Here is a 22758-nt window from a genome sequence, read left to right on the forward strand (position 1 = left end):
GCTCAGATCACTGCTGCTTTGGAAGTGAACTAACCTCAGTGGGAATTGGAAGTGCTCACGGCCACCTCTTGGGATCAGGCACTGGGTGCAGAGACCACTTCCAGGAGCTGCCTAGGTAGCTCCAGCGTGGAATGCTGTTGCTAGGGAGCAGTGTTTGGAAGAAGCACTCGGTAGAGAGAAGGGAGGAGCTCTATTCTGTAGCTGGATCAGTATCCATAGCATGGCCCAATAGAGGCCAATCATGCTCGAGGGCGAATGGTCTCTGGAGCTGTCTAGTAACATGTTACAAGTTCTGACACCAATCCAGAAATGGTGGTGATGGTGGCAGAGGGGAACTTTTTTTTTTTTGGCAGCAGCTGCTTGGAATGGGCTGATGGGTCTTGGCTTTCAGAGTTTTATTTAGTTGATCCTTTAAAGAAGGGTTTGGCACCCTTGCCAGGAGTTCGGATAATAGCAGGCTTGGTGCTGTTAGATTGTAATGGGACCTGTCCCAGTTAGGTGTGGAAAATCCAGTTCATTTCCCTTTTTCCTCAAGTCTATTCCTATTGAGGGTTTTTTGGTTTGTGTCCACACACACACACACACACTGCAAGGGAACTAGCTGTCTGCTGAAGCATGCTGTCTCTGTGGCTTTAATGCAGGGTTAAGGGCATGAAAACACTCATCACTTGGAATAGGCTGCAATGGAGAAATCCTGGCCTGGATTTTTGTGCTGAACAGAAACTGCTGCTGGCTGTTTCCTGTTCCTTATGTGAATGGAATACACAGTGTTACAGTCAAGACTTAATGCCGCTACTCTCCCCTGTGGCTGTGCCAAATCACTTTGGGACTCTGGGAACAGTGGCTGATTTCACATACCTTGGGTACTGAAATAGCCATTTCCAGCGTCCCAAAACAGTGAGGTAAGGAAGGAGAAGCAGCCTCCAGCAGACAATAGCGTGGGTATTCTGAGTTGCAGAAGCCTGGAAGAGACAAGGCTTCATGGCAGCATGTTCTGGCTTCCAGAAAGAGCCCTCCGATGGTCAGATACTCTCCAAACAAACCGGGAGTACGGAGCGTGTACAAAGTAATTTGGTTATAAAGAAAAGAATCCTGCCCCCTTTTCTACACCACTGTTTGAGAGGGGAGCTGTGACCTCTTACATGCAGGCTGGGAGCACCCAGGCCCATCCTTTTGAGGAATATAGGACTGTCCCAGTGACCGATACTATGAACCTTCCATCAAGGGACAAGACAGTCAGCTATTGCATGTGACAGGTGCTCAGATACTACAGTGATGAGCCTGCTGTGAGGTCTGAACAGAATAGAACTGAGATCCCATCCCCACCCGAAAATGAGTAGTACAGCAAACTCCACCTTGCAAGAGGGAATGTTACGACATCAACTTTTATGTAGAGCAGCTGATAGTATGAGTGATGTGTAAAGTGGCAAAGTGTGAGGAGAGTCGGATCAAAACCAGCCTGGGTGGGAAGAGTGAGTTCTGATGGTCCAGACTAACTTGATACCAATTCATCTGAATACTCGGATCTGCTCCTCCTTGGTTTACAATTCTCTGTGCCACAAATGCCTTGGCCACAGGTGTATGTCTTCTCTGTCTACTGGAAAGGCATGTATCTGGCTGACCTTATTCCTCCTAGATACACATGCAAGACTTACCCACAGGAATCTTTCTGTTCATTTCAGAAAGCCCTTTTTCCCCCCTCTCGGGGGTAGATGCCAAATATTCAGCAGATCTATGTTCAGGGCATTTATGTAAGCCCCCATTTCTTGCAGCCCAGGAACATACGCATGGATGCTGCTACCTGGGGAAGGTGTCCTTTCACCACCAGATGTGCAAGAGCTGGGGTCCTCCTAGGTGGGAGGGCAGCGTGGGTGGGGATAGGCAGAGATTCAGCTCATATCGTCTCTGCAGAGCAGTCCTCTTCTGGCTAGTTGTAGGATCAGACTCCATGCCCCCTCCTTCCAGTTCTCTGTGCAGAAGATGATGGGTTTGAGGCGGCATCTTGTAGCAGGGAAGATTGAAGAGGGGGGGATGCTTGTGGAGGGAGGCTGGGTTATTGCATTGAGGCTGGCAGCCTGCATGCTGACTCCTGGCCATTGGAGACATATCTCATCCAATTCCTAAAACTATAACGCGTTTGGCTGGGCCCCGGGCCATTCTGGATGCCGGCACAGCAAGTGCAGAGGCTGCCATAGAGAAGGTGGCTCCCAGCTCAGCATCTTTGTGATAGCCCAAGCTGAGGGGTTTGAGTGATGGATACAACCTTGTTGGCATCCCTCCAGTACCTGCTGTTTCTCCTGGAGAACTTGCGCACTCTTTGCTCCTGTTCTCTTCTATCACATGCCTAGAATTTTTTCCTCTCCTCTCCTGTTTCTGTCATGGAGGCCCATCATACTCCCTTGCTTCAGTGTTTCCCCAACAGGGGTTGAGATCAGGATTTCCCCTGCCCTCCCCACTGTGCTCTCTTTGACTGAAACCACCTAGTGGAGCTCCAGGGTAGGGACCCCACCCCTCCTTCTGCCCTCTTTCCTTCCCCACCATGCTCCGATGAAAGTGCTAGTTTGGTTGCAGTTCTGGTGCCTGTTGCAGGGAAGGGCTGGGAGGAGGAGCTTTGAGTGTTGCGGGGAAGAAGGCAGTGGAGTTAGGCACATGTGCTGTGTGTGTTTCCTTCCTGGAAAACAAGGGAGGGTTTTTTGTTTTTTTTTTTCCAGGCCAGAGGTTTGGGAGCTGATTGAAAAATGGTTCCTGCTGTTACCAGCCTTTTGCAGGAAGTTGTTTCCCATCTCGGGCACTCTGCATTCCTAGAGTGCAGCATGTGCACACAGGCATGCCCCTATAGGACACACTGTGCCAGTCCTCTTTTTGCACAATGGCCGCGTGTGTTGGGTGTCTCTGAACTTAATCATCCCATGTTGTGTCTGTGGGAAGTGTGCAGAGGGGGTGGAGAAGGAGAATAGTCTAATGAGGGCCTGTTAAGGAATCGCTCTAGTAGTAAACAGCTTTGGTTGGCCTCGTGCCCACTTGGCTCCTCCTGGCCTTGCATGCTGTCCATCAGTGTTTTTCCAGCCCAGCTGTTTAGCTCAGCAGACTGCACAGGCCCAGAACTTTGCTCATATGTGTTCTCACCCATGCATGCAAGGGAGAGCTCCTCGGACCTGTCTCAAGGCGGTATATGCATCTGGGGTGTGATGGGCAGAGGGAGGATTTTGCTCTGTTTATACAAATGCACACGTGGTGGTAGAAAGCTGTCGGCAGCCTTCACAGTGACCAGAGGTGGGATGTTCTAGCCACTTGGGATTTGCAGCTGCACATCTTGGAATCTAGACCAATCCAGACTCTTCCCCATCTGTAAACATTGGCTGCTGCTGCTGTTTAAAGGGCCTGATCCGTTTCCAGTCCTGGAAGCTGACTGGTGACAGTCCCTGTTCCAAGACGTTCTGCACCTATTACTCCTGGAAAGAAAGGGAAAGAAGTGCTGGACTGTTACTTAACAGCTAGGATTCATCACCAGAGCCCAGTGCTATATATTTAAAAAATGCTTTCACAGCATCCAGGGGAGAGTGACTCCCAAGTATATTCACAAGAACTAAAGCAGAGAGACCCAACCCTTGCAGTCCATGCAGGAAGCTTGCCAGAATCCCGTGGCAGTGTTTAATCTGTAGATAGTTACAGAAATGTGCCTGGATTGTCAGTTTGTATTGCTCCCCAGTGGGATTTATAATAAATGAAGCTGTTTGTTGTTTATAGATGCATAGCTTCCTAGCAGGGATTTTTCAGGTGTCTTGCTTTATCTTCCCTTGTTCTCTTTGGATACCTTTTTTCTTTGCTCTCTTCTTCCTTGGTGCCCCTCATCTGTCGTTCCCACTGCTGGTGCTCTAGGATCTGCAGGCCGCCGGATCTTCCCCTTGCTGTCTGGGTATCTGAAGCACGGGTGTCCTTCCAGTTGCCCAGCTGTTCCTCCCTCTTTTTCGTCGGTGTAGATGTGGGGCCACATGTCCCAAAATGCCTTGGAGTGTCTCTTAGGAGCAGGGTGTTTGCTGGAGCCCAGGCACTGACTCAGACTGGTGCTAAGGGTTGGATGTTTGGGTACTAAAGGTGAGATGTGGAAGGAGTGCTGGATGATGGACTTCAGGAAGGCTTGTGTTTAATCCAGGTAGCGCCTTGCTCCCTCGAGTGGGTGTTGAGAGATGGCTGAGCCGATTGCCTAGACTATGATTGCACCAGCTGTTGTCACTGTTTCATCTTGGTGGTGAGTGTGTCCCGGCAGCTTGCGAAGTGGCTGCATCTCAGAGGAAGTCACAAGGCTGATTTGTTTTGTATGACACCACGTCAGTCTCGTCGGGGCTTTGCCTTTGGGTCTTCCCCTCTGCTCTATATCTCCATTCTGCTTGGAGCTGCTTTAGCTGCAGATGCTCTTCTGTGGCGCCGCCATTGTGTGCTTCTGAAGTGGGAAGGCAGGCTGGTGGGTAATAGGGTGTGTGTGTGTAGGTGTGCATGAGTCAGGTGGGAGTGGAGGGCAGGGAGGCTGTTGGGTTTCCAGGGCTGTGTTATTTCATGCAGTGGCCCCCTTTTCTGCTGTCCTAGGCCTGAGTTATTGCTTTGCAAAAGACTTTCTCTCCTTGGGAGTGCTTGGTCTTGGCTGTTGCTTTCTTCCAGCTGGGGTTTTCCAGGCCATTGGAGCAGTGATGTGTTGGGGTTGAGGGTGGGTGGGAAGTTCACTGGAGACATAGAAGCGCTGATGAGGTGGTAGCTGTAGCTTAGCTTGGCATCTGCCCTCTGGGGCCATGGTAATTTCAGCCCAGCCCATGGGTAGAGCCTGAGCGCCTCGCCTGCTACAGGGTGGATCGGAAAAGGAATATCTGGTCCTCCTGATCCCTGGAAGGCACAGCAGCTGGAGGGCTTTGTCCCTGACTCTCTGGGGGGAGCGATCTTGGGGCCACATTCTGAGCTCTGTTCAAAGCTGGTCCATCTCTACAGAGTACAGTAAGGGCTGTCCTTGAACTAGAAAGCGTCCTCCCTCCCAGACTGGTGGCTCTCATCAGCCGGGCCATGTTTCCTCGAACCCTTCGCACACTTCACTGCTGGAACATGGGCCTCCTCACATGCAGCATCTTACTCTCAAGGTCAGGAGTCGGCAATCTATGGCACGCGAGCCAATTTTTAGTGGCACGTGGCTGCTTGCTAGGACTCCGCGTGTCATTAAAAATCCTGCCAACGCCTTCCACTAGAGTCCTGCTGCCACGCGCTCTGGGGGCTGGGGCTGGGGCTAGGCACTCCTGCGGGGCAGCGTTTGGCTCCATGGAGAGGGAAAGATGCTCCCCGCTCATCCGGAGCCCTGCTGCCGCGCGCACAGCGCTCTGAGGGGTGGGGCGGAGCAGGGCTGCACACACGCGGGCGGCGGCCGCGGCAGGGCTCCAGATGAGGGAGGAGCCTCATGGTAAGGGGGCTGGCTCCGGGGCCGCGAGGGGGCGGTTGGGTAAGGGGTGGGGGCAGTTAAGGGACAGGGAGCGGGGGTGTTGGATGGGGCATGGGAGTCCCGGGGTCTGTTTGGGGGGCAGATAGGGGTCAGGGCAGTCAGGGGACAGAGAGGGTCCTGGGGGAGCAGTTAGGGTGGGGGGGGTCTCTAGAGGGGGTGGTCAGGAGACAAGGAGCTGCGGGGGTTGGATGAGTCAGGAGTTCTGGGGGGACTGTCAGGAGGTAGGGATGTGGAGAGGGGTTGGGGCAGACTGGGAGTGGTGGTGGGGGCTGGGGGTTATATGGGTCCAGAGCTCTGGGGATCCTGTCGGGGGCAGGGAGTGGTTAGATAGGCATGGGAGTCCAGGGGGTCTGTCTGGGTGTGGATAAGGGTTGGGGGCAGTCAGGGGACAGGTAGGGGCTAGAGTCCTAGGGGGGCATTCAGGAGATAAGGGGCAGGGAAGCTTAGATAGGGGGTGGGGTCCCAGGAAGGGGTAGTTGGGACAAGGAGCGGGGTGGGTTGGGGGTTCGGGGGGGGGCAGTCACCCAGCCCTCTGCCCTGAGCCCCCACACACCCCCAGGCTCCTGTCCTGAGCCCTGTACCACCCAGCCCTCTTGACTCCTTCACCCCCCCTCCCAAGACCCCAGCCCTGACTGATACCCCCACACAGACCCAGCCCCCCTACCTTGGCACCTGCATCCCCCTGACATGCCCCCAGCCCTCTGCCCTGACTCTTGCACCCCCCCATGCACCCTGCACATCCCTATCCCCACCCTGAGCACCAAACGGGAGCCCCTGCACCCTCACTCATATTCCCACCTGCACCCCTCACACCACATAGGAACTGCCCAGGTAAGTGCCCCCACACCCAAACCTCCTGCCCCAATCCTGAGCCCCCTCCTTCATTCTAGCTCCTGGCCAGACCCTTCACCCCCAGCCCTGTGCTCGGTCCACTCCAACTCTCAGCTCAGTGCCGAGAGAGGAAGAGAATGGCCAGAACCAGGCAGAAGGTAGGTACCCACTGTATGTGGGCAGGGCTGGGACCCCAGACCGGCACTGGGCTGGCAGGAGCCGGAGGATGGAACCCCTGAGCGGCAGTGGGCTGAGCCGCTCAGCCCACTGTCGGTCTGGTGTCCCGGCCACCAGCCCCACACAGCCCACTGCCGGTCTGGGGTTCTGGCTGCCGGACCCTTCCCAGCTGGGGTCCTGGCCTCAGGCCCCACTCAGCCTACTGCCGGCCTAGGTGAACAGAACTCCAGACCAGCAGCGGGCTGAGTGGGTCGGTGGCGTAAGATCAACATTTTAATTTAATTTTAAATGAAACTGCTTAAACGTTTTGCAAACTTTGTTTATTTTACAATACAACACTAGTTTAGTTATATAATATATAGACTTGTAGAGAGAGACCTTCTAAAAACATTAAAATGTATGACCGGCGCACGAAACCTTAAATTAGAGTGAATAAATGAAGACTCAGCACACCACTTCTGAAAGGTTGCTGACCCCTGCTCTAGGTCCTTGCTCAACTGCCACCCTGAGTCTCCTCCTGTCTTTCCTGGTATCGAATCCATTGTCTACCACATCCCGTCCTATCTAGAGGCATAGGCAGCCTCGTGTCTGAGTTGCCAAAGTGTTACCATTTTAACCCTGCACTCCTAAAGAAATGCTCCTCAGGACTTTAAACCTGAAATGTGACCATGGCTCTGATCTACTCCATGTGGCTGGGGAATGGCCCCTGCACACTTTTTAGTTCCTTTTAAATCAATTGCTCTGTTCCCCTTTAAATATTTTTGGTTTGGGCGGGGCAAACAATCTGAGCGGTCTAATAGGCACTGGCTCCTCCCCTTTTCTTCAGAAGCGGAATCCAGCCAGCAGAAGGCGCTCACGTGAACTGACAAGTCCTATTTCCATTACTGCCATGAGTGGTGAGGTTGTTCGCAAAGACCTAAACGTTACCGGGCCAGTGTTAGGGTGGCCAGCTGCCGGTTTTTGACTGGACAGCCCGGTCGGAAAGGGGACCTGACACTATTTGGTCACTGGCGGCGGGAAGGTGCTGGGCCATCACCCACACCAGCTCCTACTCAGCTGGGGCTGCCTCCTACCTGGCACAGGCGGCTGCAGCTCCAGCCCTGGCTCCGCAAGCAAGTCCCTCCTGACCCAGGTCGGGGGGCATGGGAGGGGAAAAAGCAGTGAGCGATGGGGGGAGAAGGAGAAAAGAGGAGTGGGCAGGGGTGAGGCCTTGGGGAAGAGGTGGGGTAGGGGAGGTTCCCGCACTCCTGCTGGGGTGTCCATTTTTTAAATATTACCAAGTTGGCAACCCTGCTTGCCATGGTGGTTTCATGCGTTATTGTTTTAAGAGGTAAAATTGTGAGAGTGTCTGGGCACAAACTTGCACTGACTTTAAATGAAACCAGTGCAAGCCCCTCATTGAACTGACCTCGTTATCTCTAGCTTGCTTGCTAGCATATATATACCTGCCCCTGGAAATTTCCACCACATGCATCTGAAGAAGTGGGTATTCACCCGCGAAAGCTTATGCTCCAAAACGTCTGTTAGTCTATAAGGTGCCACAGGATTCTTTGCTGTTTTTACAGATCCAGACTAACACGGCTACCCCTCTGATACTTGACCCCTCATTTCAGTTCAGCTGAAACCTGTTCCTATCAACTTAGGCTAAACTGCAATAAACCTGGTTTAAACCAAAATATGTATATCCACAGTATCTCTTGCACTAGCTTGAACTAAATCAATTTAACATCACATCTTCAGTTAAACTGATGCAACCTTTTGTGGAGACTGACGGAAATGATCCATTTGTTGGCCGAGAGGTTTTTATTGCGCTAGTGGCCGCAACTGAGATCAGGGCTCCGTTGTGCTAGGCACTGTACAAACACCTAATAAGAGTCTGAACAAAGGATGAGGGGGATGGGGAAATGGAGAGCAAAGTGACTTGCCCGAGGCCATACAGCAGTTCAGTGACAGGAATAGAACCCACTCTCCTGACCCTCAGTCCCGTGCTCTATCTATTAGTCTGCACTCCCTCTCAGGCTGTACTGTTGTGCTGTTATCAAAGGAGCTGTGATTTTTTTTTGGTGCTGATTTGCTGGAAGTGCTGCCGTGCCCAGATGTGTGGCTCCTGGCGAAGAAGTGGATTTTTGCCCTCGGCACAATGTAGCGGTTGGCTTCTGCTGCTGTGAGACGTAGGGTGGCGTTCTCTTCATTGGGACTTCAATGCCTCCGATGCAGCCCTACTGATCGCGTCATAGCTTAGCGCTTGGGTTGCTCACATGGCTGCACCCTCCTGTCTCAGAGAGGGGTTTGGAGTGGGGACGAGTTAAATCTCTCCGCCTACCCCATCTTTCTCCACTTCCTACTCGTCCTCTGCTGGGCCAGTCTGACGGAGGCTCCCTGAAAAGTTGGGGAGGGCCGTACAGAGCAGTGTGGGGGTGAGAGCCGTGGGAGGGAGGGGGTCGAGAGCACATCTGGCCCTTGGTGGGGTGAGGAGCCAGGAGCGGCCTTGCCAGGGCAGAGATCTCCAGCTCGACAGCGACTCCAGCCCTGGCTTGCTGGTTTTCCCTAGGCTGGCACTCCCAGGCCCTCGCAACTGAGCCTGCCGACTGCTTCCCTCCTGGGCTGGACAGCAAGCTCCGCGTTGCTGGACCTTTGTTCCCGCTCTGGCTTTCGGGCCATGCTCTCTCGTGCTCTCTCCCTGGGCTGGAGCTGCAGCTGCTGAGTTGACTAATTCTGGCTCCACGACCTCTGGGCCAAGAGCAGCCACAGGAAGAGGAGGAGGAGTCCAGAGGGGGGTGGGGGTGGCTAGCAAGGGGCTGGACCTGGGGCGGGCATCCTTGCATTAAGCTGCCAAACCAGTTGGCAACTGCAGTCCCATTGGCTCTTCTGTTGTCATGGAGACGGTGATTGGTCATGTGTTTGAGAGGGAGGGGCCTGCCTTAATTGCAATTGTTTGTTTATATTTAAAAAAAAAAAAAACTCTCAAGCTCTGTGCACCATATGCTCTCTGATAACCGGCTGCTTGGGGCCTGCGGTTTGTGTGAATAAAGCTTGTCGCTTCCCTCCCTCCCTCCCCAGCCAGAACAAGTGCAGCAGCGTTTCCGAGAAGGCCGATAATTCAATTTGGCCCCAAATACAGATCTAGTCACCAGCTGTGACCCGGCCCCCTCGGCATGGATCTTTATGTAGACGTATCGTTTTAGTCCGGCAGGGAGGTGAGGAGTTGTTTCTTAAAGAAATAACTGTTCCGCTGTGCTGTTTGTAACCCAAACACTGCAGCACCCAGTGCCTGAGAGAGAAACTGGCTATACCCAAAACTTGCCGTTATTGTCGGCGTTGAAAGAGTTGCGAGCGGGATTGGGGTCGGGGGAACAAACAGCAAAACTACTGAAAAGTTGACCTTTTTTGAGAGAATTTTTTCCCCACTTCCTGATCTGTGGGAGTGTTGAGAAGAGAAGGAAGGAGACTGCTTGCTTCCTATGCATACTTCAAAATGGCAGGGTCCTTTCATGGATGTGACCTGCAAAGGAGCTTTTAGAGATTGGATTTTTCCCTTTCTGTGATGGCTTATGAAGGGTGTATTGTGAGCGTGAGGCTTGTCAGATCTGCTCATTCCTGGCTCTGCTGGGCGACTTCTTCACGGTTTTGCCCATGGCCTCGTCGGCTTTCCATGAAACCTGGAGTGTTGAATCTTTAACACAGACATCCTTTCTCCCACATGTTTATTAATAGCTGTAAACAAAAATAAAGTCTTTACGCTAAGCACCTAAGTTGAGTATGTTACACTGGTGAAAACTATACAAATGTAGACTGGGTTTAACTCCTCTGACCAGCTGTAGAGAGCAGAAGGGTGTTCCAATTTCTTGGAATGACAGTGGTTCGCAGTCTTTAGGGCCGGAAAAGGAACTACTGTGGTCGTCGATTTCCAAGCCTTTATTGATTCATTTACCACTATCTTAAAAAAAAAAAAAAAAAAAAAAGTTTGAAGCATGCAAATTTCTCCTTTTTGTGCCCATTTATTTTAAGCCTTAATATGTATAATTTAAGTATTTCTGGACTCCATAGTAAAACAAATTCCTAAGGAAGCCGAACAGGTTAGATTATAGCATCCTTTTTAAACATCCTGGTTTTAGATAACACATCAAAAACCAGAATGAAACCGCTCTGCTTATTTCTTTTGAGCTACTCAGATTGCAAGAAACAATTCATCTACGTCGTGATGTCTCATAATGTGTTGGTGCATGCTGCTGAGCTGTGCTCCGTGGCTTGACTGGTTAATTTTGTTTGATTTTTAATTTTGCCGTTGCTGCTCATTCTTATCTGAACTAGTCACGCTGGACATGAGCCAAAGGGCGCTTTGCTGCTTTTCTTTCAAAACTTGCATCTGAAAAGACTGGGTGTTTTCAGAACAAACACGGGAAAACAAGTGCGTTCTGCAGAAGGTATGTGTAACGGGGGGGGTAGGGGGGTCAAGGAAGTGGGTGAATCTTGGCTTCAGGCAGCTTCTTGCTCCTTAACAGTTCCAGACCCTGGATACTCCAATGCCTGGCAAACTGAACCGTGGCTTCCCCTGCTGGGAGGAGGCCTAAATAGCAACCAGCCGGCTGCTCCACAGTTAGAGAGCCAGGAAGCTCTTACCCAGTGGACCCAACTGGCCACCCTCGTTCCCTACAATTTCCCTGCAAAGCCAAGAGGGAACTCTCCTTGCTCCTCTGCAGGGTCTAGGCTGCAGCCTCTGCAGACCTGGGAGTGCAGAGGGAGTTCCTGCTGCACAGCAGTTTCCTGTATTGCGACCTGTTGATCTCAGGGCTCCCCAGCGCTGCTGATTTTGCAGCCGCTCTGAACGGACCCTGTATGAATGTGCCTCTCTTTGGATGAGAGGAACTATTTTGGCGTGATTCAGAACATCACTGTTTCGCTTCAGTGGTTGGAGCAGTGTAACTTGGTGCCAACCGTAACCAGCTGTGCCCTTCTTGAGAGCACAGCGCAGCCACACTGCATAGCACACTGCTAAATCAAATTACTGTGCCAGCCTGGTCCCAGAGTGTGTGTACCCCCTCCTGGCTGAAAACAGGAAAGGGAGCATTTTACAGCTCACGGACTTTCTGATGCACTGCAGCACATATGACAGATGTTGGTTTCAAACCAAAATGTTATCTCCCCTTCTCTTCCCCACCCCCATTTTTTTTTTTTTTTGGCATACCTGATCTAGACTGACCTGCGTAACACAGGACAGAGAACTTCACCCATTGATTCTTGTATGGAGCCCAACAACTTGTGGTTGAATTAAAACATCTACTTCTCAAACCCTCAGAAGATCTGAATTTTAATTTTTTTAAGGCAATTTCTCCCCCTGCCCCCCACTATATTATTAGCACTCCCTGGATGCATGAGTCTGATCTCTCCCCACGCAGTTCACTTTTAAGCTTCAAGACTTCGGATCTGCTTTTGCATAACCTCCCCCACTGTCTCACTTCTTTCTCTCTCTTCTGAACACCCACCAGCTCTGCTTCTGAGAGTAGAATTTCATGCACCCTCTCCCTCAAGGGGCATTGCTTCAAGAAATAAACTAAATCCAGTTGTCCTCAGGGTTTTATATTCTGGTTGTCGGAGCTGCACCCTTCCTGCCATACTGTAGCCCATGTCTGAAATCTTAGAGCTAATGAGAAACACGCATTATTCTTGCAGTGGTATTCTAGGGACTTTTCAGACTTGGTTACTGTTTAATCGTGGCCGTGCAGGTATCCAATCCACTTCACCCCAAAGCACTTCACATGCTGACATGACTGTTAAAATGCAGCCGTCTCTGGGGTGCAGCCAGTGAACGCATCAGTGCAGAAGAGGGTGTTTTTATTATTTTTTACCAAAGACTCTTTCTGCCTTGAATTTTCAGTCTTTTTCTGGCTTCAGACAGTCCTAGTCAAAAGTAAACTACTTGCAGGGTATGGCTCATAGGGGGAATCTGAATGAGCAGGATGCTGTGTTTAGGGGTGCTGAAATGGTTGAGTGCCCTGAACTGTGAGTTCTTCAGTGGAGAGAGAAGGGCTTACCCACCACTTAAGTGCAGCCACCTCTGATGTGAACTATAGTAACAGTTCAACAGCACCCAGCGTCACTAAGAAATAGAAAAGGCAGATGCTGAATCTGTCGACACTGCAGGGGGATTGTGATTGCTAGAGTTGGAATGGTGCAGAGGGGTATCCTTTGGATCTCATACGGCCACAAATGCTCAGGACTTCGTTTTTTAAGTCTCAGCTGAAAGAGGGTTCTTACCAACTATAATTGAAGAGTGTCTCCTACTGAGTCTCTCACACTATTTCTTCTGGTGTGTGCAGGTAGGTTACCCCTCCTCGTACTGCACCAGGCATATGCTGTTTAGCTTGAGATGCCTACCAGGAAACCACTGGCTGTTGTATATTTGATTAAAATGGTCTCTAGTTTATTTTTGGACTGGCTAAGATTGACCTCTGAGTAGACTCTGTATATAGCTGTATCCCTTTGCCCCAGCCAGTAACTGTGAGCTGGGCTCGAAACAGCTAAACACGAGTGGTATCTTCCTACGCTTGTTCTGTTTAGCCAAAGATATGCGATGGAGCTCTATCATGCAAACTTTTCTCTCCCCCGCCAAGCTCCCTGCAGCTGCAGCACCACCATCCAACTGCTCCCCAATCCAGTCGGTAGCATTGCACAATTCTGTGGTTAAACCATTAATCCTGTTCCAACGTGATGCTCTGTCTGGTCAGATTCTCCCCTCTAATGGCCTGCACATCTGCTCGGTGAATGTGGGGCACTGGCAACATGAGCCCAGAGCGCTGGCTTTGGGACTCTCAATGCCATGCTTGTGTGTTCCCAGCAGTGTTCCAGAGAGGCCATAAATCTCTTCCCAGGCCTCTCCCATCCATCTTGCTGTTGGCTGAGGTGATGGTGGAAAGAGAGAGGCTTGAACTAACAGAAGATGCTCTTTGCTCTTGGCACTAGGAACTCTTGGGTAGGAGAGATTCTATTCAAACCTCCCAAGGTGCTTCCCAGGCATTGGTATCCGGGCCTTGCTCGTGTGGAAACCACTGATGGAGGGTGGGATGGGGAGTCACATGAATGGGGGCTGCCATGATCCTGAGAGCTGAGTTGTATCACTTTTCATGACCTGATGGCATGGATTTGAGGTCAGATTCCCAGCTGGCCTGCCGGGGACAGCAGCACGGATGCTCCGTACTTACATATGAGGATAACAGGCAGCGGGTGAAAACCCTCGGTTGAGCAGAAAGGTCTACCAGTGTCCCACATAAGGAACACTTGGATTATGGGTAGCTGCAGTGTCTTCATGCTGTTCCAGCATCCACTGTCTGCCCCTGCCCAGATCCCCTAGGTTCCTGAATGGGATCCTGCAATGGACTGAGTGGAGATGGGACCAGGGGATTAGTAAGGGGATTGAGATGGGTTGCTGTAAATCTTCCCAGTGCTCTCCTTTCTCCCTGCGAGTGCCTAGCGTGCCCGTGTGCGTCCAGTTCCCGGCTGCAGAGCACTAGACCGATGACACCCTGGAGGCGGTGCTGTGGGAGGGACAGGATGGCAGGCAGCAGCAAACTCTGTGCACACTTGGCAGCGCTCTGGCAAACGTTGGGGATTGGGAAACCAGAGCAATCCTGCTAAATATTAACCCAGGAGCAGAAAATGCTGCACTGTTCCTCACACTGCCGTGAGTTGGGCTAGGGAGAGTCCTGGCCTGCGCAGGAGCCCCAAGACTATCCCTGTTGCTCTCTTCCTCCAGCCCACTGCCCCCATTGGCCAGTTTCATACCCATTTCCTCTGTCCTTCCTTTCCCTGAATGTCTCTGTCCCCTGCTATGGCCTGGCCTCCCTAACATCACAGCTGCCTCCGAGGAGTGGCGTGTGCTGCAGTGCAGGACTCAGCACTGCTGACTAGCTGCCCCTCTAGCCTTTCCTGCTGTGCTTTGCTGCAGGGGGCAATGAGAAGGGGAGGGGACCCTTGGCTGCCTGCTCATGGCCTCTGGGAGGAGGAGCTGCTGGGTAAGCCTTGCCCTCTGTCTGCAGCCCTGGTTCTGAGTGCCAGTGGGGCCAGCGTGCAGCTGTCACTGCAAATGAGTGCCACTGGCTGGCAGGGCTGCTGTGAAGCCAAGTGTCTCAAACAGGCAAAGCTGCTATATGAATCCGCAGCATGCAGGGATCCTGCATGGAGGGGAAAGCTTTGTATAGATGGGGCTGCAGCTTGTGGGGCTCTGGGGTGTCTCAGGAGCTCTGCATTCACCGGGGGATATAGAAAATAACAAACCTTGGAGGCTCCGGCTCTCCAAGTCTCTTCCCTCGGGTCTGTCCTGTCCTGCGCTCCAGACGTATGGCCGAGCAGTGGATTCAGTGCAGCTTTGTGATTGTGCTTCCCAAGGAACCAGATTCAGGCCCCTGAGCGAAGGGCTTCTCGTTCTTGTCTTGGCATGACACGCAGTAAAAGATTTTCGTTTGTCTTGCTGGCTCTTCGTTCCTCCTCTTCCCCCTGCTCTCTTCCCTCCTCCCCCTCTGGTTTATTTAAAGACAGGAAGAAACCATTTTAAAGTAGCTCTTTAGGAGAAGCTGCCCATCTCTCTTGCTATTTTTGCTGCCACAATTGGCTGGCCTGGCAGTGTGCCATCCAGTCACCACAGACACCCTCCTCCCCCACCCCCGGTAAAGCAGTCCCCTGCCCTGGGGAATGATTCATTGACCACCATGTTCATTTAAACTGCTGGCCGTCATTGGTGCAGGGGGAGGTGGGGTGTGTGCCTGGTGGGAAGGGGCTGGGGAATGGTGACTTCTCTCATTCCTCCCCTGATTCATGCCTTCATGTGTCAGGCAGAATGCCCCCTCCCAGGCTCCAGTGTACCCCTCCGACTTCCTGCAGCAGGAGGACAAAGCAGTGTTGCTCCCTGCACAAAGTCAAATTGCCAAACACTGGCTCTGGGGCCAGTTGCAGGCTGAGGAAGGGCAGGTGTGCAAATGTAAGGCCAGTGTGGTGATTGCACAATCGAGGCCGTCTCTTTGGCTGGGAAAGCCGAGCTCTGCTTCGCTGCCAGGAGCTGGAGCTGATTCCGGCACTCAGGGAGGGAGATGGGACCCTGCTGGGTTTGTCTGTGTCATGTGGGTTACGTGCTCGTCCAGGCCGTGCAGCAGCCAGCGTTGAATGTTTATATTTGTGCACCGGGTTTGAGGGAGTGGGTGGGGTGTGGTGGGCTTGGTGAAGCCTAGAATGTTAATGGAGTGTCAGTGCCTCTTGCACGCCAGCGCCCCGCTCTCTGCACTCAGACTCTAAATCCCAGACCTGCTGGAGGCCGGTACCGGCTCTGAAGAGCTGGGTGGAAACACTGCTAGTTCAGTGGATTTTGTGCTCTCCATCTACTCCCTTCGTGGCAGCAGGTGGAGTAGTGGAATGACGCAGGTCTCGCAGGGAGACAAGAATGCTGTGCCTGTCTGGGCCATGTTAACCTGTGGCACAGGGAAGGCAATGGCTAGCCAGACGGATACCATCTGAAGGCCAAGGATATCAAAGCTTAGCAGATGGTCACAGGGATCCAGCAGGTGGGACATCACAATTCCGGCAGCTTTGTCTCCTAGTCAGTCTCCAGAGATACACCCAGACCATTTGGGCAAGTGTCTGAGCAAATCCATTCCCTGCCATTGCAGGGCCTGAGCCATTGGTGCACCTCTGCCCTCCAGTGGCACATGATGTTTTGTTTCTGGGGGGATGTTATACTCTAGAGTACTCCTGGTTATTAGGCTCAGTGCACTGTAATGGGCAGGGGTCGGCCTTGATGATCAGGTGGTCTCTGCTGACCTTAACTCAGACTCTAGGCCCTCTTTGCATGCTAGGACGACAATGCTCTGGTGTAAGCCTCGTGCATGAATCGGGAGAAGAAGTGGCTTCTGGGGGTAGTGGAGGGCTGTGAAAATGTGGTTTAATGGGGTTAGGCATCAGGGTGCTGGGAAAATGCTCTCTCCCTTGGAGTTGAAGGCTAGGAAAGCTAAGCCACTGAAGCCAAAGGCAAGGTTGATCCTGGTAGTTTGTGCTGACACGCTGTGCTCCAGCGTGGTTGCTGGTGTGTACCAAAGATGGCTGCTCCCTCTGATGTGGGGAAGCCACAAGATGGGGCGGATAAATAGTTACACCCCAGGGATCAATCCCGCCTGGAGCTCCTTGCTGGAATTCGGAAGGAGTCCACAGGGTGAGGGGCTTGTGGGGAGCCGAGCGAGGGAGTGCAACATTTGGCACAGAAAGAACTACACAAGAAATTCTACTCGCCTACGCGTGCTATAGATACATCAGTCTGGCCAACTCCTGCTCTTGGAGTGGGTTTATAGGACATTCATTACTGGGAGACGGAGGGAGGGTGGGCTGTGGAGTTTGGGTTTTTGTGTGTGTGTTATTTCCACAAGCTGTTTTCCCCCCAGAAGCTGAGGGCCCAGGGAAGTGGGCAGGGGTGTGGGGGGTCCTGGGGTCATGCCCTCGGCCAAGTGCTGAGAAGGCAGTCAGCAGCATGCTCAGCCAGGCGGCATGGGCTCAGGGCTCTCCTCTGGAGCGCAGGAACAAACCAGCGTCTCTGGACACAAGTCAGGGAGGCAGTGTGTGTCTACGGAATTGTGTTGGATTGTGGATTCTACCCCACTCTGCCAAAGGAGTCCGATCCCCTCGTAGGCAGAGAGCTGGTATAGAGAGAGCAGGTGACAGTCGCAGGCTGGGGGAGGGAACCCTACGTGCTGACCTATGTCTGAGATGGCCTGAAGCCATACAAAGCTGAGGAGTGTCAGAGCTGCAGGGTGACCTCCTGGGCTGAAGAATGACAGGGAAGGGAGATGCTGACCAGCAGGAGATGCTATCTCCAGCAGAAAGCGCTTGGCTTCAGAGTGTGAGATTTAATTTTCGTTTTATTTTTTGGAAATTTAGTTGTTTTGTTTTAGCCATTAAAATGTTGCTGTATTTTTTTATGCTAATAAAATACATCCAGTGCCTGTCTCTGTGGTACAGATAACCTAGGATCTATACACATTCGTTGATAAGGCATTATTTCATGCTTTGAGGCACTCACCAGTCCCCACAACAGTTAGCCACCCCAAAATAGCCTGGACAGCTCCTTAGACTTCTCCCCTTGCAATATACCCAGTACTGCAGCCCCCCTGTAACCTCCTCTTCTCCAACCCCACTCAGTAAGACAAACTCCATGGATTGTCCCAGCCCCAACTGCTTCCTTCTTCAGTCCCCTCAATAGCTCCAGGGACTCCTCCCTTGATGCCCCATTGCCCTATCTCTATTCCCTTCCCCCCACTTGCCTGCCTCTTCCATGGTAAGCCTGCCCTGCCCCTCCTGTCCCAGCGAGCTGGGCCCAGCTTGGTTGTGACCTGGGGCAAGGTCAGGGTTGGCCCTGCTGCCCATCCCTCACAATGACAGAAGGGTGGCCAGGCCGAACTTAGAGCAAATAAGAATTTGACCCTGTGTCTTGGGTCCCCACTTGTTCAGATTTGGCGTGGCCATCTCCCAGTCATAAGGGATGGGCCAAACCTGAGCAGTGCAGCAAATCCTGTGGGCCAAGTCACAGTGCCCAGAGTGAGGAGCTAGCCCCACGGGATGGGAAACGCCACTGCAGGCCGAATGCTTTGTTTTGTCGTACGTTGTGTTCTGTCCCATGTGCGATGTACACAGGGCCTGTGCATTACTTCTCCACCCCTAGAAAAGCAGAAGCCAGAGTGCTCCAGCTGCTCTGTCACCCCACGATGCCGCTTCTGGCTCTCAGCTGGTGATGCCTGGCAGGGGTTGCTGGCTTGCACCTAGAGCCCATGACCCAGCCTTGCTGCCTGGAGCTCAGCAGGCCCTGCCAGCCTCCCGTCTCTGGGCTGAGAACCACTTGTCCCTTCACAGAGAGCCAGTGTTTGCAGGCCCTTGGGGAGCAGAGTAGACTTGCCAAGCCAGCACTGGGCTGTTAGCCCATGGGTGGGGGTGGGGGGTGATCCAGCACCAGGGCTCCTTCATCCAGGCTCTGCCACTGGCTCATTGTCTCTCCTTGGGCAAGTCACTTAATCCCTCTGTGCCTTAGTTTCCCCATCTAGAGGGGAGGAGGATGGCTGCCTGCCTAAGCTGAGGAGGGGAGTTGTGGGGATAATTCGTTGGCTAGCAGAGTATTATCATGCACAGAGGAGAACCAGGTGTTTTAAGTGACCCCAGAAGGGAGCGATTTCCCCCCTTACAGCCTCTCTCGAGATGCTGCTCCCCTGCCCTCACTGAACATGCAGAGCCAAAAGCCCTCGCTCCCGTCCCCAACCTGGAGACTCTCTCCCCCTCTCTGCTCATTCGGCATGGCCAGCCCCCGCCCGTGGTTTTCTCGGTTAGACATTGACCCAGATAAAGCGCTTGGCAGTCAGAGGCCCTGTGCGCAATCCCCCCCCGCTCCCCAGCTCTGGGCTGCTGCCTGGGTCTGGTGGATCACGTGGTGCAGACTGGGGGGAGGGAGAGGGTGAATCATGCTGGCTTTTAAAGGGACTGCAGCCGCTGAGGGGCGCAGGGGGTGGGGGCAGGCTGGTGCTGGGGGTTTCTCTCGCCCTGCAGTTGCCTGTGACACCCCTCGTTGCATTAGGGCTCACTTCTCTTCCTTTCCCTTCTTTCCACTGTTTACCTGCCAGTGATCGGAGAACGCGCTTTGCTCACTGCCAGACTATCTTTGGTTCCCCCGTCCTGCACCCTAAGGCAGCCACCCTGCTGGGGGGGTGGGGGGGGCTTCCCAAAGTATCGTACAGGCACTGTTCTTCCTCCAGGGCACCTCAGCTCCTGCCAGCCCAGGATGCACAAGCCTGTGGTCGCCCCTGCCACACGGCAGCTGGTCACGCCACAAGGCTGGCTTGCAACTTGGGGTACACTTTGCTATTCTGTGCTGTCCAGCGAGCTAGACCCTTCCTTAGAGGGCTGAGCAGTCGCTCCTTGTCCTCCTGCTGCCATGCTCATCTCAGGCTTGGGGAGACGCTCCAGCAGCTGGTCTGCCAGCGGGGCAGTGTGCCCGGGCGCCGGTTCTCAGTGTAACACTCTGCTTGGTTCAGAGGTGTCAGAGGGCAGCATGGGGGGAGACAGCCTGTGCATTGGAAGCCTGTTGGCTGCAGGAATCCAGTTGACTTGGGACTCTTCTTTCGTCCCTTTGCTTTTCTGTTAGTGGCTCATAGATGCGCCTTCCTGGCTGCAGGCTATCCCCTCCGGTGGCAGCTGTCTCTCCTCTCTGTGTGCATGTGTAAACACTGGTGTCTGTACCCAGGTGCAGAGGATGACGTGCCAAGGCAGTGGCCTTGGTTTTGCTGCCCTGGGCAGGTTTAGAGCCGGCTCATGACAGCCAGGGCAGACAGGGTGCTGAGAGCAGCCCTGCCCCCGGGGTGACCGCTCTGGAGCCTAGAGCACTGGGTTTGGGGTAGGCCACGCGAAGGGAATGAGCCATGCCTTCAGCAGGAGGGAGGGGTGTCAGCGAGAGGGTTGGGTGGGAGCCCCCCGCCCAAAGTGGCTCTTCAGGGTATGATACGATCCAGCCTGCGTGGCTGGTGTTGGCTTAAAAAGACCTGAAGCAGAACCATAGAATGTCAGGGTTGGAAGGGACCTCAGGAGGTATCTAGTCCAACCCCCTGCTCAAAGCAGGGCCAATTCCCAACTAAATCATCCCAGCCAGGGCTTTGTCAAGCCTGACCTTAAAAACCTCTAAGGAAGGAGATTCCACACCTCCCTAGGGAACCCATTCCAGTGCTTCACCACCCTCCTCATGGAAAAGTTTTTCCTAATATCCAACCTAAACCTCCCCCGCTGCAACTTGAGACCATTGCTCCTTGTTCTGTCATCTGCCACCACTGAGAACAGCCCAGCTCCATCCCCTTTGAAACCCCCTTTCAGGTGGTTGAAAGCAGCTATCAAATCCCCCCCCCCCTCATTCTTCTCTGAATGAATGTGGGAGTCACAATCTCAGCCCGTCCCCTGCGTGTTGCTAGTGGGAACCACAGAAGCCTGGATTGGGAGTGGGAATCAAATGGGGTGTAAGGCGCCTTTGCCCTCCGGATGGCTGGTTCAGCCAGCAGCGACTGGAGATGGTTGCCAGGTGATGGGCGCGCAGTGGCCTGTGGGAATGGTGTTAGGAGGGGCCTGCAGATGAGTGTCTGCCCTGATGGGGTGTCTCAGCAGGCTTCTTGGTGGACTGTTCGTCGGTTCTTCTCGCCCCGGGGCTGGGGCCAGATGTCAGAGTGGCGTGTGGACATCTGCTTGCCCTGCTGCTGCTCTGGCGTGCTTGGTGGAGTTACAGCCAGAGAATTTCTAAGCTGGATCTAACCGCTGTGTTCTCCGTTTTCTGTCTGTCTTTCAGAAAGCTGTCGGGCAAGGCGGGGATAGACGAGGTCATGGCAGCCGCAGTTCTCACCAGCCTGTCCACTAGTCCTCTAGTGCTTGGCAACCCGCCTGGCACTCTCAGCCCAGGTACCAATGGGATGCTAAGCCCTGAGATGCTAACGGGGGTGTCAGGCCGTGTGCTGTTCTTGGTTACGTCTGTGTAAATCCTGCATGACATAGGGAATTCCTCCAGAGCCAGGAGCGGAATTCAGGGCCCCGAGTCCCCTTGTAGGAGCTTAGGAACTGGCAGACTGGGTCGACCCTGAGGTCCATCTAGTCTGTGTCCCAGGGACAGATGCTTCGGAGGAAGGTGTAAGAACCCTGCCGCAGCAGATAGGCGATAATCTGCGCCCGTCCCTCCCCCCCCCGCCCACATGAAATCTCATCCTCGTCTCCAGTGGAGATTGGCTTAATAATGGGAGGCAGCGTGGCCTAACCCAAGAGCACTGGACTCAGGAGACGCAAGTTCTGTTCCTGGCTCAGCCACTGGCCTGCTGGGTGATCTTGGACAAGTCACTGCCCTCCCTCTGCCTCAGTTTCCCCATTTGTTACATGGGGATACCGATACTGGCCTCTTTGTCATGTGCTCTGAGGTCTGCTAATGAAGGGCACTATAGGCATAGGCACTATAGGAACTGCCGCTGAAGGCAGTGCTCCTGGCCAGGGCTCTGGGACCTCCCCACGTCACCACGCCACATGTAACAAAGGGTGGAGGTGGGGGGTGGTGAATTGAGGCCTTTGTGGCTTGAGGTTCCCATCAAGCACAACAGCCCCTGATGTAAAAAGCCCACTTGCGGGAGCAGACAAACCTACCTGCCTCTGCTGCTGGAGTTGTGCCGGTGGAGAAACCTGCCCTGCTGGCGCGTGAAAGCTCAGGCTGGGCACAGCGCTTGCTGCCCAGGAGGTCCACCCGGATGCCCCCTGGGCTGGCTCTGCCTGTGGGATTCCCAGAGCTCTGCTCAGAAGGTGCTTTATCTGCCAGAGCACTGGAAGGGGCTGACGTCGGCATGTCCTGGGGCTGACCCCCGCCCCCGTGACCAGTGGGCGATTGAATTCCTCTCCCCCCACAGCAGAGCCCAGCTGCGAGGCCTGGAAGGAGGGTCCTGCCATGTCCTCCAGCTACAGCAGCAGCAGCAACAACAGCGGGGACTGGAACTGGGACCTGCCAAGCGACCGCTCCACGCCTTCCACCCCGTCGCCGCCGCTATCCACCGACGTGGCCAAGAGCTTCCTGCCGGCCCCCCAGCTGGACGACAGCATCGAGGAGACTGAAGCGACCCACTTCCTCTTCGGAGACCCCATTCCCAGGAAGAGGAAGGTGCGGAGGACGGGAGCTGGAACAGTGGGGCTGCATGGGGTTGCTCAGGCTGCAGGGCTGGTCCAAAAGCAGCGCAGTGAGGAAGGTGGTTGTGGGGAGAGTCCCTGGGGTCCAGCGGAACAGTGGTCCCCAAACTTTTCACGGTCACATCCCTCTTGCCCCTGTCTGTGCCGCACCCTGGGAACCAGGCTGGGAATGGGGCCATGGCTCAGGGGAGGGGTGAGGAGGGCATGGACAGGGGTAAGGGGGCTAAGGCTGGGGGCGGGGCTGGGAGCAGAGCCGTGGCGGGGGCCGTGGCTGGGGGCGGGGCTGGAGCAGGGATGAGGATGAGGCAGACTAACTGAAATGACAAGAAAGGGGCCTCTCTATAGGCAGGAGACAAAGGCTCGTCTCCTCCCCCAAATAATCAACTTGCTCCTACTCTGCTCCTCGTCCACACGTCCTCCCTGCCAGGCTGGGGAGGAGAGCTGGGCATTGTGCTGTGCCTTTAAAGGCTGACCGGACTCGCTTTTGGGGACGGGCTTGGGAAGCGGGTTGCAGGGCCGAGGGGCGCTCCCGGTGGGGGCTGAATTACGGTACCAGCAAGGGGCTG

At 53.8% G+C, this 22758-nt stretch overlaps 1 protein-coding gene across 8 annotated transcripts in view; it reads left to right on the forward strand.

The window, feature by feature from the left end:
* The window catches only part of SLC2A4RG (SLC2A4 regulator), a 43329-nt gene that overhangs the window by 12496 nt on the left and 8075 nt on the right, over positions 1-22758 (forward strand). For 7 of the 8 annotated variants that reach the window (XM_030533821.1, XM_030533818.1, XM_030533820.1 and 4 more), the window contains exons 3-4: positions 20826-20935; positions 21919-22166. In XM_030533821.1, coding sequence (XP_030389681.1) covers positions 20826-20935; positions 21919-22166 — 358 coding nt within the window. The remainder of the gene's footprint in view (positions 1-20825; positions 20936-21918; positions 22167-22758) is intronic. The other variant, XM_030533819.1, reaches the window with a different exon arrangement.

Source organism: Gopherus evgoodei, chromosome 14 (genome assembly GCF_007399415.2).
Source record: "Gopherus evgoodei ecotype Sinaloan lineage chromosome 14, rGopEvg1_v1.p, whole genome shotgun sequence".
Classification (NCBI taxonomy): Eukaryota; Metazoa; Chordata; order Testudines; family Testudinidae; genus Gopherus; species Gopherus evgoodei.